At 45.7% G+C, this 20,997-nt stretch overlaps 1 protein-coding gene across 1 annotated transcript in view; it reads left to right on the top strand.

Annotated features, from left to right (window-relative positions):
* The window catches only part of LTC4S (leukotriene C4 synthase), a 236,324-nt gene extending 221,346 nt beyond the window's left edge, over positions 1-14,978 (top strand). The window contains exon 6 of the mRNA XM_077474284.1: positions 12,946-14,978. Within this exon, the coding sequence (XP_077330410.1) occupies positions 12,946-13,057 (112 nt within the window). The 3' untranslated portion in view covers positions 13,058-14,978. The remainder of the gene's footprint in view (positions 1-12,945) is intronic.
* Positions 14,979-20,997: the final 6,019 nt, after the last annotated feature.

The raw sequence follows: 20,997 nt of genomic DNA, 5'->3' as shown, positions 1-20,997 counted from the left end.
TTAAATACATATAATCTAATGTTAAAGGATAAAACTTACCTGCAGGTATCCTGCTTGCTGATATAAGGGGTCAGCAAAGCCAACAGACGGTAAAAAATGGTGTCCGTCATCCTGAGATAGTTCCTCAAATTATCAGGATTATTTTCCCGGATCTCACGAAGCAAAGGCATGTGTGAGAATTGGTCACTCTGGAGTAACCAATTCTTCATCCATGAACTCCTCCTGTTCATGGACTGGGCTTGTGTCAAAGCTAGAAGCCCAACAACTAGCCCCCGCACAGCACGAACTCTACAACTAGCACTTACCCACAACATGGCTTTAAAACGGTCGGCTGGTCAGAACAAACTGAACAGAAAGCACTGAAAAACAGAAAAGCCTAAATGAACGCACTGAAAATCAGAAACGAGTGGACAAGAACGCACTGGAAATCAAATATGATACTACTATAAATAGCACGCACTGACAAACAAATGCAAACTGACTACATGCACTGAAAACCAGATATGAACCCACAAGCACAAACCGAAGAGCAGCAACGATCTGAAAAGCATGAAAGCTGAAAAGTGCAAACCGTCTCTCACCAAACTTCTACTAACACTAGATAAACATGAGATTAACAGAAGGAGCCCAAAGGGTGGCGCACTGGCTATTGAACTTCCCTTTTATAGTCCCGTCGTATGTGGTGTACATAACCACGTTCTTGGCGGTCGGAATTTGGTGTGACTGTGTGTAGGCAAGACAGCTTGAGTGGAATTCCATCGTAATTCTGTTGGGAAAACCATCAGACCTTTTTCCGACCATAATTCCGACCATGTGTACACGGCATTAGAGTCTGCAAAAAACTTGAGACTGGGGCGGCCGTTCACCTTTCAGCAATACAACGACCCTAAACATACAGCCAGAGCTACAATTTAATGTTTTAGATCAAAGCATATTCATGTGTTGGAATGGCTCACTCACATTCCAGACCTGAATCCAATTGAGAATTTGTGGCAAATTCAATCTGAGGGAGCTTGAGCTATTTTGCAAAGAATGGGCAAAAAGGTCACCCTCCTAGATGTGCAAAACTGGTAGAAATACTCAAAAAATAGTATTTTTTTCTCTGACGTTCACTGACTGACACAGTTCCATTAATCTTGACCGTAGGTTATTTTGCCCCCTTCAGGAGAGAACTAGGCAGAACATGTTATACATGTGAAAAAACAGGAAACAACAATGTCTGGGGAATGCCCAGGAAAAAAACCAACGCCTACTTACCACCAGCTCGCAGACAACCAAATTGACCTGTCTAACAGTATGCGTTAAAAACAGGGGTTTAGTCTGCACACATTTGCAAACGCATGCGTGAGCCACAGAGCCACGTCACGGCACCCTGGTATCTGTGGTCCTAACACTAAAATATAAGTGTCCCGGCAGTGGAGGCACATGCATTCTGATGGATAGATGAGAGCAGGTGGACTGAAGGGGAGCCCACCCCTCCTTAAAGGTACAGGAGCACACCAAACACCCAGCGATAGCACAAGGCCTGCAAAGGTGTTGGTGCACTGCTGGACCAATACAAACACACACGTGATAACAAAAACTTGCCACCACCCTCATCTATACAGTGGGGATCGAAAGTTTGGGTACCCCAGGTAAAAATGTGTATTAATGTGCATAACGAAGCCAAGGAAAGATGGAAAAATCTCCAAATGGCATCAAATTACAGATTAGACATTCTTATAATATGTCAAAAAAAGTTAGATTTTATTTCCATCATTTACACTTTCAAAATTACAGAAAACAAAAAAATGGCGTCTGCAAAAGTTTGGACACCCTGCAGAGTTAATATCTTGTACTGCCCCCTTTGGCAAGTATCACAGCTTGTAAACACTTTTTGTATCCAGCCAAGAGTCTTTCAATTCTTGTTTGAGGTATCTTTGCCCATTCTTCCTTACAAAAGTGTTCCACTTCTTTGAGATTTCTGGGCTGTCTGTCATGCACTGCTCTTTTAATGTCTATCCATAGATTTTCAATAATGTTGAGGTCAGGAGATTGTGAAGGCCATGGCAAAACCTTCAGTTTACGCCTCTTGATGTAATCCCCCGTGGATTTTGAGGTGAGTTTAGGATCATTATCCATTTGTAGAAGCCATCCTCTCTTTAACTTCAGCTTTTTCACAGATGGCATCAAGTTACCATCCAAAATTTGCTGAAATTTTATTGAATCCATTTTTCCTTCTACTCGTGAAATGTTCCCTGTGCCACTGGCTGCAATACAACCCCAAAGCATGATTGATCCACCCCCATGCTTAACAGTTGGACAGAGGTTCTTTTCATTAAATTCTGTGCCCTTTCTTCTTCAAACGTACCTTTGCTCATTCCGGCCAAAAAGTTCTATTTTAACCTCATCGGTCCACAGAACTAGTTTCCAAAATGCCTCAAGCTTGTCTATATGTTCATTTGCAAAGTTCAAATGCTGATTTTTGTGGTGAGGACGTAGAAGAGGTTTTCTTCTGATGACTCTTCCATGAAGACCATATTTGTACAAGTATCTCTTTATAGTGGAATAGTGTACCACAACTTCAGTGTCTGCCAGATCTTTCTGGAGGGATCGTGCAGTCAAATGTGGGTTTTGAATTGCTTTTCTCACAATCCTGCGAGCTGTTCTGTCTGATATTTTTCTTGGTCTTCCAGATCTTGCTTTAACTTCCACTGTTCCTGATAACTGCCATTTCTTAATTACATTCCGAACAGAGGATATTGACATCTGAAAACGCTTTGCTATCTTCTTATAGCCTTCTCCAGCTTTGTGAGCGTCAACTATTTTCAGTTTCAGTTTTCTAGACAACTGCTTAGAAGAACCCATGGTGCTGATTGTTGGGGCAAGGCCAGAAGAGTCTGGCCATTTAAAACCTTTGAGATTGACATCACCTGGTCTTCCCAGATGATGATTGAGAACAATCCATGACACTGGCAGGTCTCAGATTTGCAAAGGGGGCAGTGCATGCTATAAATTCTGCAGGGTGCCCAAACTTTTGCAGACGCCATTTTTTTGTTTTCTGTAATTTTCAAAGTGTAAATGATGGAAATAAAATCTAACTTTTTTTGACATATTATAAGAATGTCTAATCTGTAATTTGATGCCATTTGGAGATTTTTCCATCTTTCCTTGGCTTCATTATGCACATTAATACCTGTGTTTGTAGACGACCCGGTTTCAGGGAGTTCTGGGGAAGAAACACCAGTTTCTGAAGCCATGCTGACCCACCCTGTCTGCCACCCTTGGGGACTTAGGCCAGGTGCACAATCCCACCTTCCTAGCTGCTGCAGACTGAGGGGCCCCCATCGCAGGATTCACCACCCCGACCGAGTGCTGTACCGTTCAGTTACAGGTGCCTGTGTCCAGTATCAGCTCCCAGGTTTCCTGAGCAAAAAAAGCGCCGTTCTGAGCAGCAGGGACCAGCGCTGAGCATAAAAAACGCGCTGGGCTACAACAAAATGGCCACCGGCCGCCCTGTGTAAAGGACAAAATCACAGATAAAATGGCTGCCAAGCTACAGAAAAATGGCCCCTGACCATGCTTTCCACTGAGGCACACCAAAAATGTCTGACAAACAACTGTACACAGTGAAAGGACAGAGAAAATGGCGGCAGAACAGCGCTATGGCGATCAGTACATGCAGACCTCCAGACACCCAGCGGGGAGACCACAAAAACCCAGGGACACAGACACCCAGCGCTGCCTCCAACCATCTAAGGTGAGAGCCCCCCAGGGGACCCCTGGCTACAGGTACACAAACTGCTCAGCAGCCCATCATGCAGCATCCTGCACAGGGGGGATGGAAAATAGGGACAGGGAGAGAAGAGAGGGAGGAGAGGGACCCCCTAATTGACCTCCCAGGGAATGGCCAGCTGCTCAATCCCGCCGAGGAAGGGAAAGCTGTACTTACCATCCGGACGATCTGGGGACATCCCATCACAGACCCACTATCCGAGCAGTACGGGGTGGCTGCTGGCCATGGCACACTGTGACAAGGACATCGGTAGTCCAGTCATATGTGTGCCCCGGACCGTTGCGCTCACCGGCCACCTCTGGAGCCTGAGGGGCATGTCGTGGCCGACCCAGCGCGTAGCTAGGGTCTGCACATGCTCGATGGCCAGGCTGGGCATCTAGATTACCCAGCCGGCTGTTGATAGCAGATCACAGGATCTTAACATCTTGCGCAAAAGGCAAAATTCAGCAAAAAAAATCCCAGGACTGATGGTCCCGCAGGGAGCCTAGGTCCATCTCCTTCACTAGGCAGAAAAAACTGAGCTGCAGGAAGCAGGATGAGGGGTTATTACTAGAGAGACCGCCCCCTGGGTGGAACTGTAAAGTTCTGTTTTTTCACATGTATAACATGTTCTGCCTAGTCCTCTCCTGAAGGTGGAGTAATAACCTACGGTCAAGATTAATGGAGCGGTGTCAGTCAGTGAACAATAGAGAAAGACTTGCAGCTGTAATTGCAGCAAAAGATGACTCTACAAAGTATTGACTCAGGGGGGCTGAATACAAATGCTTGCCAGTTTTCACATATTAATTTTCCTTCCACAACACAATTATGTGCCACTTTTTGTTGGTCTATCACATAAAATCCCAATAAAATACATTTACATCTTTGGTTGTAACATGACAAAATGTGGAAAATGTCAAGGTGTACTGTAAATAGGTTAGTGTATTGTTGTCTCCTGCTTAACAAAAGGCCGTTAGGTAAGACAAAGCAAATTAACCCATTCATGAGAAGTGCATATTTGTTTTTTTTAAATAATGCTTGGATTCATGAATTTCCTTACAATAAACCTTTCATGAGATGAACACATAGGATGCAATTACTGACCTTCTAACGTTCTAGCTGTCTGGCTGTAATACTAACCCGATGGTTTAAACGCTTCAGCCCTGGAAGATTTTACCCCCTTCCTGACCGGAGCACTTTTTGCGATTCAGTACTGCGTCACTTTAACTGACAATTGCGCGGTCATGCGACGTTGCACCCAAACAAACATTACGTCCTTTTTTTCCCACAAATAGAGCTTTCTTTTGTTTTTGTTTTTTTACCTCTGCTTTTTTTATTTTTTGCACTATAAACAAAAAAGAGCGACAATTTTGAAAAAAACTATATTTTTTACTTTTTGCTATAATAAATATCCCTGAAAAATATATAAAAAAACTAATTTTTTCCTCAGTTTAGGCCTATGTGTATTCTTCTACATATTTTTGATTTTAAAAAAATCGCAATAAGCATATATTGATTGATTTGAGCAAAAGTTATAGCATCTACAAAATAGGGGATAGTTTTATGCCATTTTTATTATAATTTTTTTTTTATTAGTAATGGTGGTGAACGGTGGTTTTTATCGTGACTGCGACATTATGGCGGACACATCGGACACTTTTGACACTATTTGGGGACTATTGTCATTTATACAGCGATCAGTGCTTTAAAAATGCACTGATTCCTGTGTAAATGACACTGGCAGGGAAGGGGGTTAAACACTAGGGGGTGATCAAGGGGTTAAGTGTGTCCTAGGGAGTGATTCTAACTGGTGGGGTGGGCTGCAACTCCTATGACAGTGATCACTGCTACCAATGACAGGGAGCAGTGATCTCTGTCATGTCACAAGGCAGAACAGGGAAATGCCTTGTTTATATAGGAACTTCCCCGTTCTGCGGCTCCGTGATACGATAGCCAGGAGACCGGCAGACATCGAGTCTGCAGGTCCCGCAGGCGTGGCCACGCTGTATGCGGCTGCACATGCACGGTGACCCCACCAATTAAAGGGGATGTACAGGTTCACCCATTTGTCCACCATTGTGCCGACATATATCGGCGTGCAGCAGTCGGCAAGTGGTTAAATACTACAAGTACACACTAGACAGCTATAGAACCCCTATAGGCAGCTTGAGCATGTATTACAGTATATGCAAACAAAGAATTTATGTTTTAATGAAAAAGTTTGCTAGTTTTAAAGGGTGTGTAGCAGTGGGATAAGGGTACACTGAGAGTAATGAGACAGAAAAAGCAATATTGTATGAAAGTAATTGTAACTAGTGATGGACGAACTTCCGACGGGACATTTCGCGAACGCAGACCGCGAAGGCGGCCGATAGTTCGCGAACCGTAACGTTCGCGGCGGGCCCCATTGACTTCAATGGGAGGCGAACTTTACAAACCTACAGGTCATATTTGCAGCCACAAAATAATTACTAGCTGTGCAAACATAGTCCCACCACATGGCCAATGACATAACACATGTATGAGGTGAATCTGGGATCGACAACTACAAGCATTCTTTTATTATACGTGAAATTCTGACAATTCAGGACTCTTGAGACAATGGAGGCGAGGGAAGGTCAGGGTAGGCAAAGAAGAGGGTGCAGGAGATTATCACCAGCACCATGATATAGAGCACTGACACCTGCACCGTGATAGAGTGATCTGACAGCAGCACAGTGAAAGAGAGCACTGACATCAGCAGCGTGACATAAAGCACTGACACCAGCACCGTGATATACCAGTCCTTAAGGATTAGCAGACTGTACCTCACTCAACCCTATGTACTGAAGTACCCTAGACCTTACCAGTCCTTATAAGGACTTTTGTGGAACTAGTAGGTTGTGAATGATTAGCAGACTGTACCTCAGTCCCTATACTGATAAAGGACTACTGCAGCAGAAGGGCAGCAGTCAGCAGTAGTGCACCTCAACCCTATATAAATTGTGGACCTATACCAGTCCTTAAGGAATAGCAGACTGTACCTCACTCAACCCTATGTACTGTAGTACCCTAGACCTTACCAGTCCTTATAAGGACCTTTGTGGAACTAGTAGGTTGTGAATGATTAGCAGACTGTACCTCAGTCCCTATACTGATAAAGGACTACTGCAGCAGAAGGGCAGCAGTTAGCAGTAGTGCACCTCAACCCTATGTATTGTGGACCTATACCAGTCCTTAAGGAATAGCAGACTGTACCTCACTCAACCCTATGTACTGTAGTACCCTAGACCTTACCAGTCCTTATAAGGACCTTTGTGGAACTAGTAGGTTGTGAATGATTAGCAGACTGTACCTCAGTCCTTATACTGATAAAGGACTACTGCAGCAGAAGGGCAGCAGTCAGCAGTAGTGCACCTCAACGCTATGTATTGTGGACCTATACCAGTCCTTAAAGCGGAGGTCCACCCTAAAATGGACCTCCGCTCATCGGATAATCCAGGTAACTGCACCCACTTCCGGGCTAGCGCTCTGTGGAACGAGCGTAGGTTACGCCTCCGTTCCGCAAGCACCCGCCCCCTTCAGCAAGTGCCCCGCTGCCTGCTGGGAAACACACAGCTCCCAGAGGCAGCGGGGACCGTCCGGATTGCGCCGCGCGGCTCGCGCATGCGCAGTAGGGAACCGGGAAATGAAGCCGAAAGGCTCCATTTCCTGATTCCCATACCCAAGATGGCGGCGGGACCCGGCAGCCGAGCGAGCGATCGGCTTCGGGTGCCGACATCGCGGGCGCGCTGGACAGGTAAGTGTCACTATTTAAAAGTCAGCAGCTGCAGTATTTGTAGCTGCTGGCTTTTAAAAAAAAAAAAAAAAAACGCGGAGTCCCGGTGGACTCCCGCTTTAAGGAATGGCAGACTGTACCTCACTCAACCCTATGTACTGAAGTACCCTAGACCTTACCAGTCCTTATAAGGACCTTTGTGGAACTAGTAGGTTGTGAATGATTAGCAGACTGTACCTCAGTCCCTATACTGATAAAGGACTACTGCAGCAGAAGGGCAGCAGTAGTGCACCTCAACCCTATGTATTGTGGACCTATACCAGTCCTTAAGGAATAGCAGACTGTACCTCACTCAACCCTATGTACTGTAGTACCCTAGACCTTACCAGTCCTTATAAGGACCTTTGTGGAACTAGTAGGTTGTGAATGATTAGCAGACTGTACCTCAGTCCCTATACTGATCAAGGACTACTGCAGCAGAAGGACAGCAGTCAAGTATAATATTCTTTCTATATTTGGAAGAAAGAATATTATACGTGTACAAGCCTATTACCATACCAGTCCTGAAAAGAACCTTTGTGGACCTAATAGTAACAGCTACTGATTAAACTGACTGTCCCTCACTGCCTCACACAGAGCTTCCTGCCTGTCCCTATTTAAACTGACAAAACAGAGGCTGCTGGAACAATAACGTGAATAGCACTTTTGTGGACCTAATAGTAACAGCTTATGATTAAACTGACTGTCCCTGCAGCACACAGCGTCCTGTCCCTCTCTCTACACTGACAAAAGACAGGCTGCTGCAAAAATCAGCAGTGCCTCAAACCTATATCCTGAACTACACCTAACACCTATACCAGTCCTGAAAAGAACTTTTGTGGACCAAATAGCTAGCGATTTGGGTCACTGCAGTCTCTCCCTGCTCCACACAGCAACCTCTCCCTATAGTGACATACGAAAGAATGTAAAATGGCTGCCGGATCGGGTCTATTTATAAGTTAGGGGGAATGTCCAAGTGTCCATGTGCTGTAATGTCTCAATTGGCTGTCCTGTACCCCATGATGGATGTGTCATCATAGGTCAAAGTTCTTTGACACAGTAAACACGGAAGTCCGCCGGGCGAACGGCGGCAATAGTCCGCCGATTGGGCGGACTGCGAACAGCCAAAATTCGCCGTGAAACGACCGCCGGGCGCCGGCCATCCCTAATTGTAACGCTACCCCATATTTCCTTCCATAGCCAAGTTCACTCTTCCGCTCGTTTCTTTAATGATCAGTCTAGTCTTTTGGTTGTTTTTGGTATTTTATTGTAGAACTTGGATAGGGAGGGGAATATAGTGGGATACTCCAAATTCAACTAATCACAAGGAGGACAGCTTCTTTAGCTGAACTGTGGAATTACTGCATGATACACTGTACACTCTTGAGCAAGTAATTTACAGGAATAATGGCCAGTTGCTCTTCAAGACACTAATCAATATCCTCTTCCTGCTGAACCTGCTGATGTTCTTAGCATAGAGGGGGTAACCAAAGAAGAAGGCCTTAAGACCTTTAGAGTCCGTACTTACAAGGTTTCTGGACCAAATGGTAGCCTCCTTCCTACCCCTCATTCAGCTCTTCAGAAAACTCTGGTCAGCATTTCAGCTCTCAGACCTCCCACCCAAGGCCGCATGGCAGCAGGTGCTGAGAAGGAAACAGCACCCCCTCCTTAGCTAGACTCTCCTCTCCAGAAAAAAGACCATTTCCTGTGCTTTACCAAATATAAATACCCTTCCCAGCATGCATAGGGACCCCTATGCCTGTAATTGGCTGGGGTGGCATCCATATACATGCTGCTGATCTGCACGAGTCACTCCTATTCATCCAGCAACTACCAAAGCTGTCTAGATGCGGAGGAGCCAATTCAGAAACAGCAGCACTTGTGAAACACACAGAGCTTCCTAGCTAAATAATGTAGCTTTTTTCCATTAAGCAGAAAAGCTGGAGTGGATGGTTCTTGACCGCCAACTAAATCAGCAGGTTGTTATACATCACTGCCCAGTCAGACTATTTTAACTGGACACTTATTATTTTCTTTATTTGTAACTGCTTTCTTTCTTGTAAAGTACAAACAGGGAATATGACCACTTTGTATGTTGAAGCAATTGTTGAAAGAAGCCAGCATATCATAAGTGACGCACGCATACACAGCATACCCGTTCTGTTTTATTGCATACATCTATAGGGTTAGATATTGAAATATTTTGTTTACATGTATTGCAATTTCTTAAGACCCGTACACACGTGCCAAATATCGGGCAGTATTGGCTGGTTCAATAGAAATCGGCCAACATACGGCCCGTGTGTGCGGCAGCTGGTTCGACAGAAGCCAAACGAACACCCGCCTTCTGTCAAAGGAGCATGACCAAAAAAGGTCTGCTGATTTGGCATATGATCAGTGTTCTCAGTCATTGGCTGCAAGCGCTGATCAGTGTGTTCTGGTGGGGGGCCTTCCCCCCTGTCAGGAAACAATAGCTTAGCAGGGGGATCACTATAATCCTGGATTGCTAGTACAGGATCTCCTGTAGTGAGCTGTACTGAGCTCTTCAGTTTTTTTTTTTGTTGTTCAGCCCACTGCGTTGCATGAAAAAAAAACTGATAGTGTGTACTAAGCTTTAGATTGTACCAGGTCAGTATATAAAGGAACTTGCAAAGCCCAATTATGTTATCAATACCAGGCAATAGGTATCGCCAAACCATCAGCTATAGTTAGTGCCTTCAGATTAATGACAGATGGCTCCTAACTGGGTTACCAAAATAGGCCTTCCTCTAATCTTGCCCTGGTGTCATATTGTTAAAGCGGTTCTGCACCTTAAAAAAAAATATTAAAAGCCAGCAGCTACAATAATTGCAGCTGCTGAATTTTAATAAATTGACACTTACCTGTCCCAGGGTCCAGCGATGTTGGCGGCAGATGACGAGCGATTGCTCGTCTCTCTGCTGCCCCCGCCGCCATCCTCTGTCAGGGAATCGGGAAGTGAAGCGTTGCGGCTTCACTGCCCAGTTCCCTACTGTGCATGCGCGAGTCGCGCTGCGCGTCTCTGCTGGTCCCCGCTGTGTGCTGGGAACTGTGTGTTTCCCAGAACACAATGGGGGGGGGCATCTACGGCGGTCTGCAGCGGTCTGTCCAGGTAACTGCACCCCCCTCCCCCCTGAAAGGTGCCGATTGTGGCACCGGAGGGGGGGAGGGATCAGATGAGCGGAACTTCCACTTTAGGGTGGAGAACCGCTTTAAAAAAAAATTAGGAGCAATCTGTATAATGGACAGATTTTAATCTGATTTTAAGCTTTAAGATTTTAAGATTTTAAGCTGGTTTTAATAAAGTTCTTCTTTAACCCCTTGGGGCCAGCTGTCACTGACCCTTTAAGGGGTTTGCCATGCCGGGAGGAGGGGTGGAGCTTATGGCCATGTGTCTGTGATTGGCGGTCACATGATCAGAAAAGCCTCGATCGCAAGCAGCTGTTGGTGCTATTGTATGCAAATATGCAGCCTCTTGGTGCCAAGGCCGCCAAGAGGCTGCATATTTACACGTGCTCGGTGCCAGCAATTTAAGGTAGGCTCAGTCAGAAAAAGTGATATCCTTTGGGTACACAAAAGCAAATATAATTAAAAATTTCAATTTTAAAAAATAAACCTTTGTCCTGAGGTTTGTGTGGGTCTGTGAGACTGTCATTTTGGCACAATAATTAGGAATATTTTGTGGGTACAAGGATTGTGGCATAGGCATGCAATGTATACAGCAACTAAGCTTAGGTTCTGTTTAATCATTCCTCTTTAATCCATTAAGCCACTGGTGGGCACAACCTGTTTATGACCATCATTTGCCATGGCGCTCAATATGTGTGTTTTTGGCTCTATCCCAGGGTTTGCCAGGTCTTTCATAATTCTAGTCATGCTCACATTTAGTGACACCATTTTACCATTTTTATTGTGAAGCCAGGCAGATTAGCTGTTGCAGGCATTGTGAATGTTTACATATTACAGGTGGTCCCGGGGTTACAAACATCCGACTCCTACTTACTTACTTTCTGATCCCCAGAAGTGTGACCCTCACCATTCTTCCTGGCCTCCGCATTGGTGGGTGTCAACGGATGGAGGGGAGAAAGACCAGTGAATGGCCATTTGTTCATCTCCCCTAGCTGTATGCAACCTGGAAGCTACACGTATAATGTCACTTCTGGTTTCAGGTGCTGCTTTCCCCTGGCTGCTGTGGCCATGGAAGAAGCTAATAGAGTGCAATCTGCACTCTATTAGCTTCAATGGAGGGCAGATGAGACATCAGGAGTCTAAATACCCTTTGATGTCTCATTAAAGAGAATTTGTCACAAAGAAATTATATCCTATAGGATTCCTTTGTCACTTATGTGATATAAATAATGTTTTGGTGAAAAAAGGGTCAACAATTAAAGTTACAACCAAGCACTCATGCCCCCCAAAAATGTTCAGCTTAACCTGCCCCCACATACACACACACACATGAATGTACTGTAAATACACCCATCATGAGGATCTGTGTACAAAAACATTACTTGCACTACGCACATTACGTATCGCTGCACAAGCTAAAGTGAGAATTTTAATTTTAGGGTCATTATTCATGGTTAGCTCTAAAGAAATGACCTGTAGGAGCTTTTAAACAGTTGCCTATGGAAAATTTAGGGTACCGAATTCTGTTGTCTTTTTAGGGGTGCACAATTTTAAAGCTTGACATGTGCATCTATTTACTTAGCACAACCTCATGTTTTATATTTTACCATAAATTGGATAATATATCATTTTAGGTGCCCTAAAATGAAATGTAGTGGTTTTTTTTTCTAACTGAATAATTGTGATTGATAAACTGTTGTGCAAATAATGTGTGACATAAAACATTGGAACTAAAACTAATTTATTCTCCAGGGGGTCTGCTTTCAGAAAATATGTAATGTGTGGTGGTTTATCTAAGTCTCAAGACTAAAAAAATAATTTAAACGTGTGCAAAAATGGCACTAGCAGCGAAAGGGTTAATACTGGAACTGGCAGATACAATTACATAATTGACAAAACATAATAAATGAATACAAATTTTAAAAAGTAAAAAAGTGTTTACAGTTCCATGTATTTTTTTATTATAAACTTTAAATGTGCTTTAAAATATAAAATATTATTTAGGTAATAATTCCGTCAGACCTTTTCTGCCGGAAAGTCCAGTCGTGTGTACGCGGCATTAGATTTGAGTTGTGAATCTGGGCATAAAAGATTTCTGGTCATGAAAAAGCACCCCACAGAATGTACATCCTTCATACAAGTTAGAATTAATTACCATTGTAATTCACTTAAGTTTCCAGAATAGCCATCTTTGCTAGGTCTATTTATTTTAACTGAATATGTTTATTATATTTATTTGTTTTTCCAGATTGGCTCCGATGTATCTTAATGCTGGCATTCTCTGGTTTATGATTGGCCTTTCAGCAGTTGGCATTCTACATGTTCTCTTCACCCATTTCCTGGACCTGAAGATCCTTTGACATTACCCAGCTGAAACTAATCGGAAATTGATGGAAAAGATAATACATTAGCAGCTCTAATATACTAATATAATTATAAATTAAGATGAAGTGTTGATTGGACTGTTCTTGTGGCACACCTTGAGAGAGTCATGTGTTAAAGGCAGAGTTCACTCTATGCTTAAAGTGGCCATACACATAGCAATTTGTGATTGATGTAAGTACAAGTGATCACAAACAAGTAATTATTCATAGATTAAAAAATTTAAAATACGACCCATGTGGTTTTGTACCATATTTTGTATGGTCTGCTGACATTAGCAATCGAAAATACAATCTTTCATTTTTAACTGTAAATTATCTATTTAAAATGATCACTTAATTGATCTGAAATACCATCCATTCTCCTGACACACACAGATATTTAACTGATCAGAAGTGATCAATGACAGAGACATCCTGACAGAGTCTAAATTGAGAGCTTACTAAAATCAAATGGAGGATCTATACTATCTACTACTATCTATACTACAACGGATGTAGTATAAATAATAAATAAACTAAACACATCCACCCAGGGAGCCCCATCTTACATCAGGGTCCCCAGAGAGCCCCCCACTTACATCAGGGTCCACAGAGAGCCTCCTCCTTACATCAGGGTCCCCAGAGGGCCTCCCCCTTGCTTTAGGGTCCAAAGAAAGCCCCCTCTTACATCACGTACCCCAGAGAGCCTCCGCCTTGTATCAGGGTCCCCCAAAGAGCCCCCCACTTATATTAGGGTCCTCAGAGAGCCCTCCTTACATCAGAGTGCCCAGAGATCCCCTTCTTTACATCAGGGTCCCTAGAGAGCCCATTCTTTACATCAGGGTTTCCAGAGAGCCCCCCTTGCATCGGGGATCCCAAAGAGCCCTTCAGTTGCATCAGGGTTCCCAGAGAGCCCTTTCTTAACTCAGAGTCCCCAGAGAGCCCCCCTTGCATCGGGGATCCCAAAGAGCCCCCCAGTTGCATCAGGGTTCCCAGAGAGCCCCCTTACATCAGGATCCCCAGAGAGCCTCCCCCTTACATCAGGGTCCTCAGAGAGCCGCCCCCCCTTTACATCAGGTTCACCAGAGAGAGGGCGGTGAGAGATGATGTAATCTCTCTGCTCTCTCGCCCATCTGGCTCTCCGATGCTGCCTGCCCGCCCCACATGTGTCCCAGCTGCAGAGAGGCCACGGCCACCTCTGAGAGACTCGGGGCTATGGGCCCCAGATTCAGGGCTATAGCCCCAAAAGCCACCGCCTAACAACACCACCGGGCAGTACTAAAGACTACCATTTAGAACGTAATCTGTTGAAGTTCAACCAGGAGAAGAAAAAGGCTGATTGGTTGATACCGATTACCATACCTTGCAATTACAATTTAACCCAAACTAGGTTAACTTACCTGTTGATATGTTTAATGTTTAATGTAATGACTACACCATGCTACCTGTTGTAAGCTGCAGCAATAAGGCTAGAACATATCGATACTGTATGCAAAAATTCCCACCAACACCAAAGAAATCCACCATCTGTCTGGATACCAGCATGTGCCAAACCTTAGCAGTCTTTTGAAATCTCTAACACTTTGCAGTCTTTTAAGTACCACTGCATGACTTCTCTAACGATTTAGTCACATTATTCAAAAAAGTGGGGGAGGATAAAGGGTTAAATTTTGTTGGTGTTGGCATCCCCACTCCCCACTTGGTATATTTTCCTCCTTACTTTCAGTGACCACATGGGATGTATCTCATTTCCCAAGGCCCCAAAATGGAAGGACAGTACACATACCCACAAATGACCCCTTTTTGGAAAGTAGACAGTACAACGTATTTAGTAAGAGTAATGTGAGTTTTTGAAGTTGTCTTTTTTGTCACTTTTTTGGAAAATGAAGAAAAATAAATATATTTTTTTTTTCAGAAAGTTGTCGTTTAAAATGTATTTCTCACAATTATATCCCAAAACACATTCTGCTACTCCTCTAGGGTAGCGGGATACCACATGTATGAGACTTCTGCATAGCATAGACGCATCGAGCTGCACAAAATCCAAGGAGCACCTCTGGGTTTTCAAGGAGCATAAAATATACATCTAATTTCCTAACTACCTATTATAGAGTCCTTGAAGTGCCAGGACAGGAGAAACACCCACAAAATTATCACATTTTGGAAAACAAACATCCCTAGGTATTTTCAGAAAGTCATAGTGATTCTTGAAAATGTCCTTTTTTGGCATAGGTTTTTGGAAAATTGCAGGAATGAAAATAAAAATGTATTTTTTACACCAAATTGTCAATTAATAAGATATTTCCAACATACAACATAGGCATACTTAGAATTACACCTCAAAACACATTTTTCTACTCCCCACGAGTATGGGGATACCACGTGTGAATTTTTTTTTTCCTTAAACACATTCTTTTTATTGAGTAAAAAAAGGAAGTATGCATCAATAGAACTTTTGAGACAAATATTTCAAGTAGTGTACAGTATTGTAACAGGTAATTTGCTATGGCTTCCCCCATGTTACAAGTATTAACATGCATTATCCCTTATAGTACCATTGACATTCAGTAGTATTCTAAACATTGAGTAAACTATACCAGATTATTCACTCTCCACCACACACGCTTAATGCAGAGGCTATAGGCCCATGTATCCTATTGCATCTGTTTTCCCCTCATGTGCAGGTTTCAGGTGTCTTATTCTACTTTTTTCATTATAGGGGGACCCTCTATGTGAGTATATACGTTTCTTGTAGGATAGACCAGTATTGACTTCTGCTATCCACTGTGCAAACTCTGGAGGGTTAGGTCTCATCCAGACTCTGGCTATGCCCTTCCGTGCAGAAAAGAGTGTCTCGTGTAGAAATATCTTTTTGAATATATTTATCTCTGGGTCTGGAAACATTCCTAGTATACATACTTTAGGCTGCAATGTTATATGGGAGACATGTGAAACTTTTTCACAGCTTAGCCACCTAGAGGGCCCCAAAATACAAAGAGAACCTTCAGGAGTAGTGATGGATGAACTTCCGACGGGACGTTTTGCGAACGCGGACCGCGAACGCGGCCAATAGTTTGCGAACCGTAACGTTCGCGGCGGGCCCCATTGACTTCAATGGGAGGCAAACTTTGCAAATCTACAGGTCAAATTTGCAGCCACAAAATAATTACTAGCTTTGCAAACATAGTCCCACCACATGGCCAATGACATACCACATGTATGAGGTGAATCTGGGATCGACAACTACAAGAATTATTTTTTTATATGTGAAATTGTGACAAATCAGGACTGTGGAGCGCATTAAGGCAATGGAGGAGAGGGAAGGTCAGGGTAGGCAAAGAAGAGGGTGCAGGAGATGATCACCAGCAGTGTGACATACAGCAATGACACCTGCACCGTGATAGAGTGATCTGACACCAGCACCTTGATAGAGAGCACTGACATCAGCAGCGTGACATAAAGCACTGACACCAGCACCGTGATATACAGCACTGACACCAGCACCGTGATAGAGAGCACTGACATCAGCAGCGTGACATACAGCAATGACACCTGCACCGTGATAGAGTGATCTGACACCAGCACCGTGATAGAGAGCACTGACATCAGCAGCGTGACATAAAGCACTGACACCAGCACCGTGATATACAGCACTGACACCAGCACCATGATATACAGCACTGACATCAGCAGCGTGACATACAGCAATGACACCTGCACCGTGATAGAGTGATCTGACACCAGCACCGTGATAGAGAGCACTGACATCAGCAGCGTGACATAAAGCACTGACACCAGCACCGTGATGTACAGCACTGACGCCAGCACCGTGATAGAGAGCACTGACATCAGCAGCGTGACATAAAACACTCACACTAGCACCATGATATACAGCACTGACACCAGCACCGTGATATACAGCACTGACACCTGCACCGTAAGTAGCCCCAGGAGGAAGTCAGCATAGCACAGGGATGGTGGGAGCCCCTCATAATGAGCATAGCACAGGGATGGTGGGAGCCCCTCAACATATATGCACAGCAGAGGTACAGCCCCAGGAGGAAGTCAGCACAGCACAGGGATGGTGGGAGCCCCTCATAATAAGCAGCCCCAGGAGGAAGTCAGCACAGTACAGGGATGGTGGGAGCCCCTCATAATAAGCAGCCCCAGGAGGAAGTCAGCAAAGCACAGGGATGGTGGGAGCCCCTCATGAGCATAGCACAGGGATGGTGGGAGCCCCTCATAATGAGCATAGCACAGGGATGGTGGGAGCCCCTCATAATATGCACAGCAGAGGTTCAGCCCCAGGAGGAAGTCAGCACAGCACAGGGATGGTGGGAGCCCCTCATAATAAGCAGCCCCAGGAGGATGTCAGCATAGCACAGGGATGGTGGGAGCCCCTCATAATAAGCAGCCCCAGGAGGAATTCAGCACAGCACAGGGATGGTGGGAGCCCCTCATAATGAGCATAGCACAGGGATAGTGGGAGCCCCTCATAATATGCACAGCAGAGGTACAGCCCCAGGAGGAAGTCAGCACAGCACAGGGATGGTGGGAGCCCCTCATAATAAGCAGCCCCAGGAGGATGTCAGCATAACACAGGGATGGTGGGAGCCCCTCATAATAGGCAGCCCCAGAAGGAAGTCAGCACCGCACAGGGATGGTGGGAGCCCCTCATAATATGCACAGCAGAGGTACAGCCCCAGGAGGAAGTCAGCACAGCACAGGGATGGTGGGAGCCCCTCATAATAAGCAGCCCCAGTAGAAATATGACACCACTCAACCTCTTCAAACAGGAGGGTACGGGCATATAGTACGTGTGCTTTTTTTGGACAAGGAAGTGAGCCAAATGAAGAAAGAAGGTCTGTGTGCTTGATTAAAAAAATTGTTTATAGACATATACATGGTCTACTGGTCACATGTGTTGAATTCCTCCGAAATCCATGCCTCATTCATTTTTAGAAATGTGAAGTAGTTAAAACTGTTGTGAGCTAGGCGAGTACGCTTATCGGTCACTATCCCCCCCTGCTGCGCTGAACGTCCTTTCGGACAGGACACTGGATGAGGGGCAAGCCAACAGTTCGATTGCAAATTGGGCAAGCTCTGGCCAGAGGTCAAGCCTGCCCACCCCGTAGTCCAGGGGTTCATCACTCCTCAGAGTGTCCACATCGGCCGTTAACCCGATGTAGTCGGACACCTGCCAGTCTAGGCGTTCCCTGATGCTGGATCCGGATGACACCTGTCGATGGGTCAGCTGTAAGAATGACCTCATATCCGAAGTCACCAACACATCTTCAAACCGGCCTCTTCTTGCAGGCGCTGTTGGATTGGTACCGACAACTCCTTCTCGAATGCAGCATTTCTCGAAGCAAGGCCTAGAAGTGCTCCATTCTGACAGCCCTCTGTGACGGCGGTAACATTTCCGCCATTTTGTGTTTGTACCGGGGGTCTAAGTACGTTGCCACCCAGTACTGGTCCTTGACCCTTATGCTTTTTATACGGGGGTCCCTATTAAAACACTGGAGCATGAAGGCCCCCATTTGCACTAAACTGTAAGCGGTGTGGTGGCCTGGCTCCTGCTCATCATCCAGGATAATGTCGTCCTCTTCATTCTCCTCTCCCCATCCACGCACAACAACAGGGATCCCAGAAAGGTTTAAAGCATGCTCTTCTTGCTCCTCCTCATCCGCCCCGGCACCATCCTCCTCTGACTCCTCTTCAGACTCCTGTTGTTCACTTGTCTCAAATAGAGTAGCCCCCCCCTGGGAATTCATCCAGCATTGCGACTTCCTCATCTTCCCGCTCCTGCTCCTCCACAGCTTGATCAATGACACGACGCAATGCACGCTCCATAAAGAAGGCATAAGGTACCATGTCACTGATGTCGCCATGGCTGCGACTGACCAGTTTGATGATCTACTAAAATGGCCGCAGAAGTCTGCATGCGTCGCGCATGAGCAGCCACTGGCGCGGTGAAAAAAACCCAGCTCCCCAGAACCTGTTCTGCTGCAGAGTTCATACAGGTAGACGTTAACTGCACGTTTCTGCTGGAGCAGCCTATCAAGCATATAGAAGGTTGAGTTCCATTGCGTCGGGCAATCGCAAATAAGACGTCTGACCGGCAGATTGTGTTGCCGCTGAATGTCAGCAAGGCGAGCCATGGCCGTGTAAGATCTTCTGAAATGGGCCGAGATTTTCCTTGCCTGCCGCAAGATGTCCTGGACCCCAGGGTATTTGACAACGAATCGCTGCACGCCCAAGTTTAAGACGTGTGCCATGCATGGCACATGCGTAATTTTGCCCTGTTTCAATGCGCTAAGCAGATTGGCACCGTTGTCACACACCACTTTACCAACTGTCAAATTGAGCGGTGTTAGCCACTGATCTGCCTGTGCACGCAAAGCTGAAAAGGAGTGCCGGGCCAGTGTGGCTCTTGGCTTCCAGGCACAACAGACGCAGCACGGCATGGCAACGTCTCACCTGGCATGTCGAATAGGTTCTAGGGAGCTTGGGCGGCGCAGCGGAAGAGACGATAGCAGCGGAAAAGGAGGAGTCAGCCGAGGAGGAGAGGGAGGAGGATGGAGTAGGAGGAGGAGGAGAAGAAGAGCCAGGCCTGCATGCAATCCATGGCGGTAAAACCAAATCTTCACAGGTGCCACGGGTTACATGCTTGACGGCCGCCAGAAGGTTCACCCAGTGGGCAGTAAAAGTGATATACCTTCCCTGCCCGTGTTTGCTAGACCATGTGTCTGTGGTCAGATGTATCTTGGCACCGACACTGTGTGCCAGAGATACATTCACTTGCCGCTGAACATGGCCATATAGCTCTGGGATGCCCTTCTCTGAGAAATACTTCCATCCTGGGACCTTCCATTGTGGTGTTCCAATGGCGTCATTAATTTTTTACGCTCAAACATTAGGCCCACGGAAGCCTGCCTTTTTGCAGAAAAACGTGAGCTTGGCATGATGGAAGGTGGAGTGGAGGACAATTGTGAGGAGAGAGGAGAAGGAGAAGTAGAAGACGGACGGTGAGAGCCTGGAGTGTGGCTTTGTGTGTTCCGTTGCTCCCACTGGGCTCGGTGATGGCTGCTCATGTGCCTTCTTAAGGCGGTTGTCCCTAGGTGAGTGTTGGGCTTACCGCAACTAATGCGTTGATTGCAAAGATTGCAGGTGGCAACGCTATTGTCAGCAGCGCACACGTTAAAAAAAGCCCACACTGTGGAGCCATGTGCCGGCATCCTGGGAGCGCCAGATGTGACCGTACATGGTCGATGACTCGCTCCTGATACATTAGCAGTCTGCTTTGTCCCTCCTGTGCAATGTAAGTTATTCCTGCTTCTCCTCCCTATCTGCTGGTCCATATCTCCCTCTGAACTCCCCTCCTCTTCCTCTCTTGTGGGCACCCACGTGACATCACTAGACACGTCATCATCGACGTCACCTTCCCCACCGCTATAAGTAGAGATCTCGGAGTAGGCAGCAACACCGGGGACCAACCTCCTCCTTGGGTTGATCTGGGTACTGTCGTCAGACTGCTGAGTGGCGGTTGTTGCTACCTCCTCTTCCTGATTCAATGCCAAGAGTGGCTGCGCATCAGAAATGTCTTGATATGGATCGGAAAATAATTCCTGTGACTCAAGCGGAAGGTATGTGGTGGTGGTGGTGGTGGTGTTGTTGGTGGTAGTGTCTTTGGGGGTGCACATAGCAGAGAGTGAAGAAGAGGGTGCAGATCGAGACGATGGGGAGAAGAGTAAGGCTGAGTGAGCCACTCAACCAAGTCTGGTGCGTCCTTTAAAGTAACTGAACGCACCTTCTGCAACTTCCCACTTTGGCTCAAGCCTGTTGCTCCTGCCCTACCCCTACCACCCCTGCGGAAGGGCCTGCCTCTTCCTCTGCCTGTCATTTTTTTAAATGACCCTGTGACAAAACTCTCAGTC

This window comes from Lithobates pipiens, unplaced genomic scaffold (genome assembly GCF_037356315.1).
Source record: "Lithobates pipiens isolate NorthernLeopardFrog02 unplaced genomic scaffold, aLitPip1_a1.2 Scaffold_8, whole genome shotgun sequence".
Taxonomy (NCBI): Eukaryota; Metazoa; Chordata; class Amphibia; order Anura; family Ranidae; genus Lithobates; species Lithobates pipiens.
The sequence above is the reverse complement of the archived record's forward strand: the minus strand, read 5'-3'. Positions and strand labels throughout refer to the sequence as shown.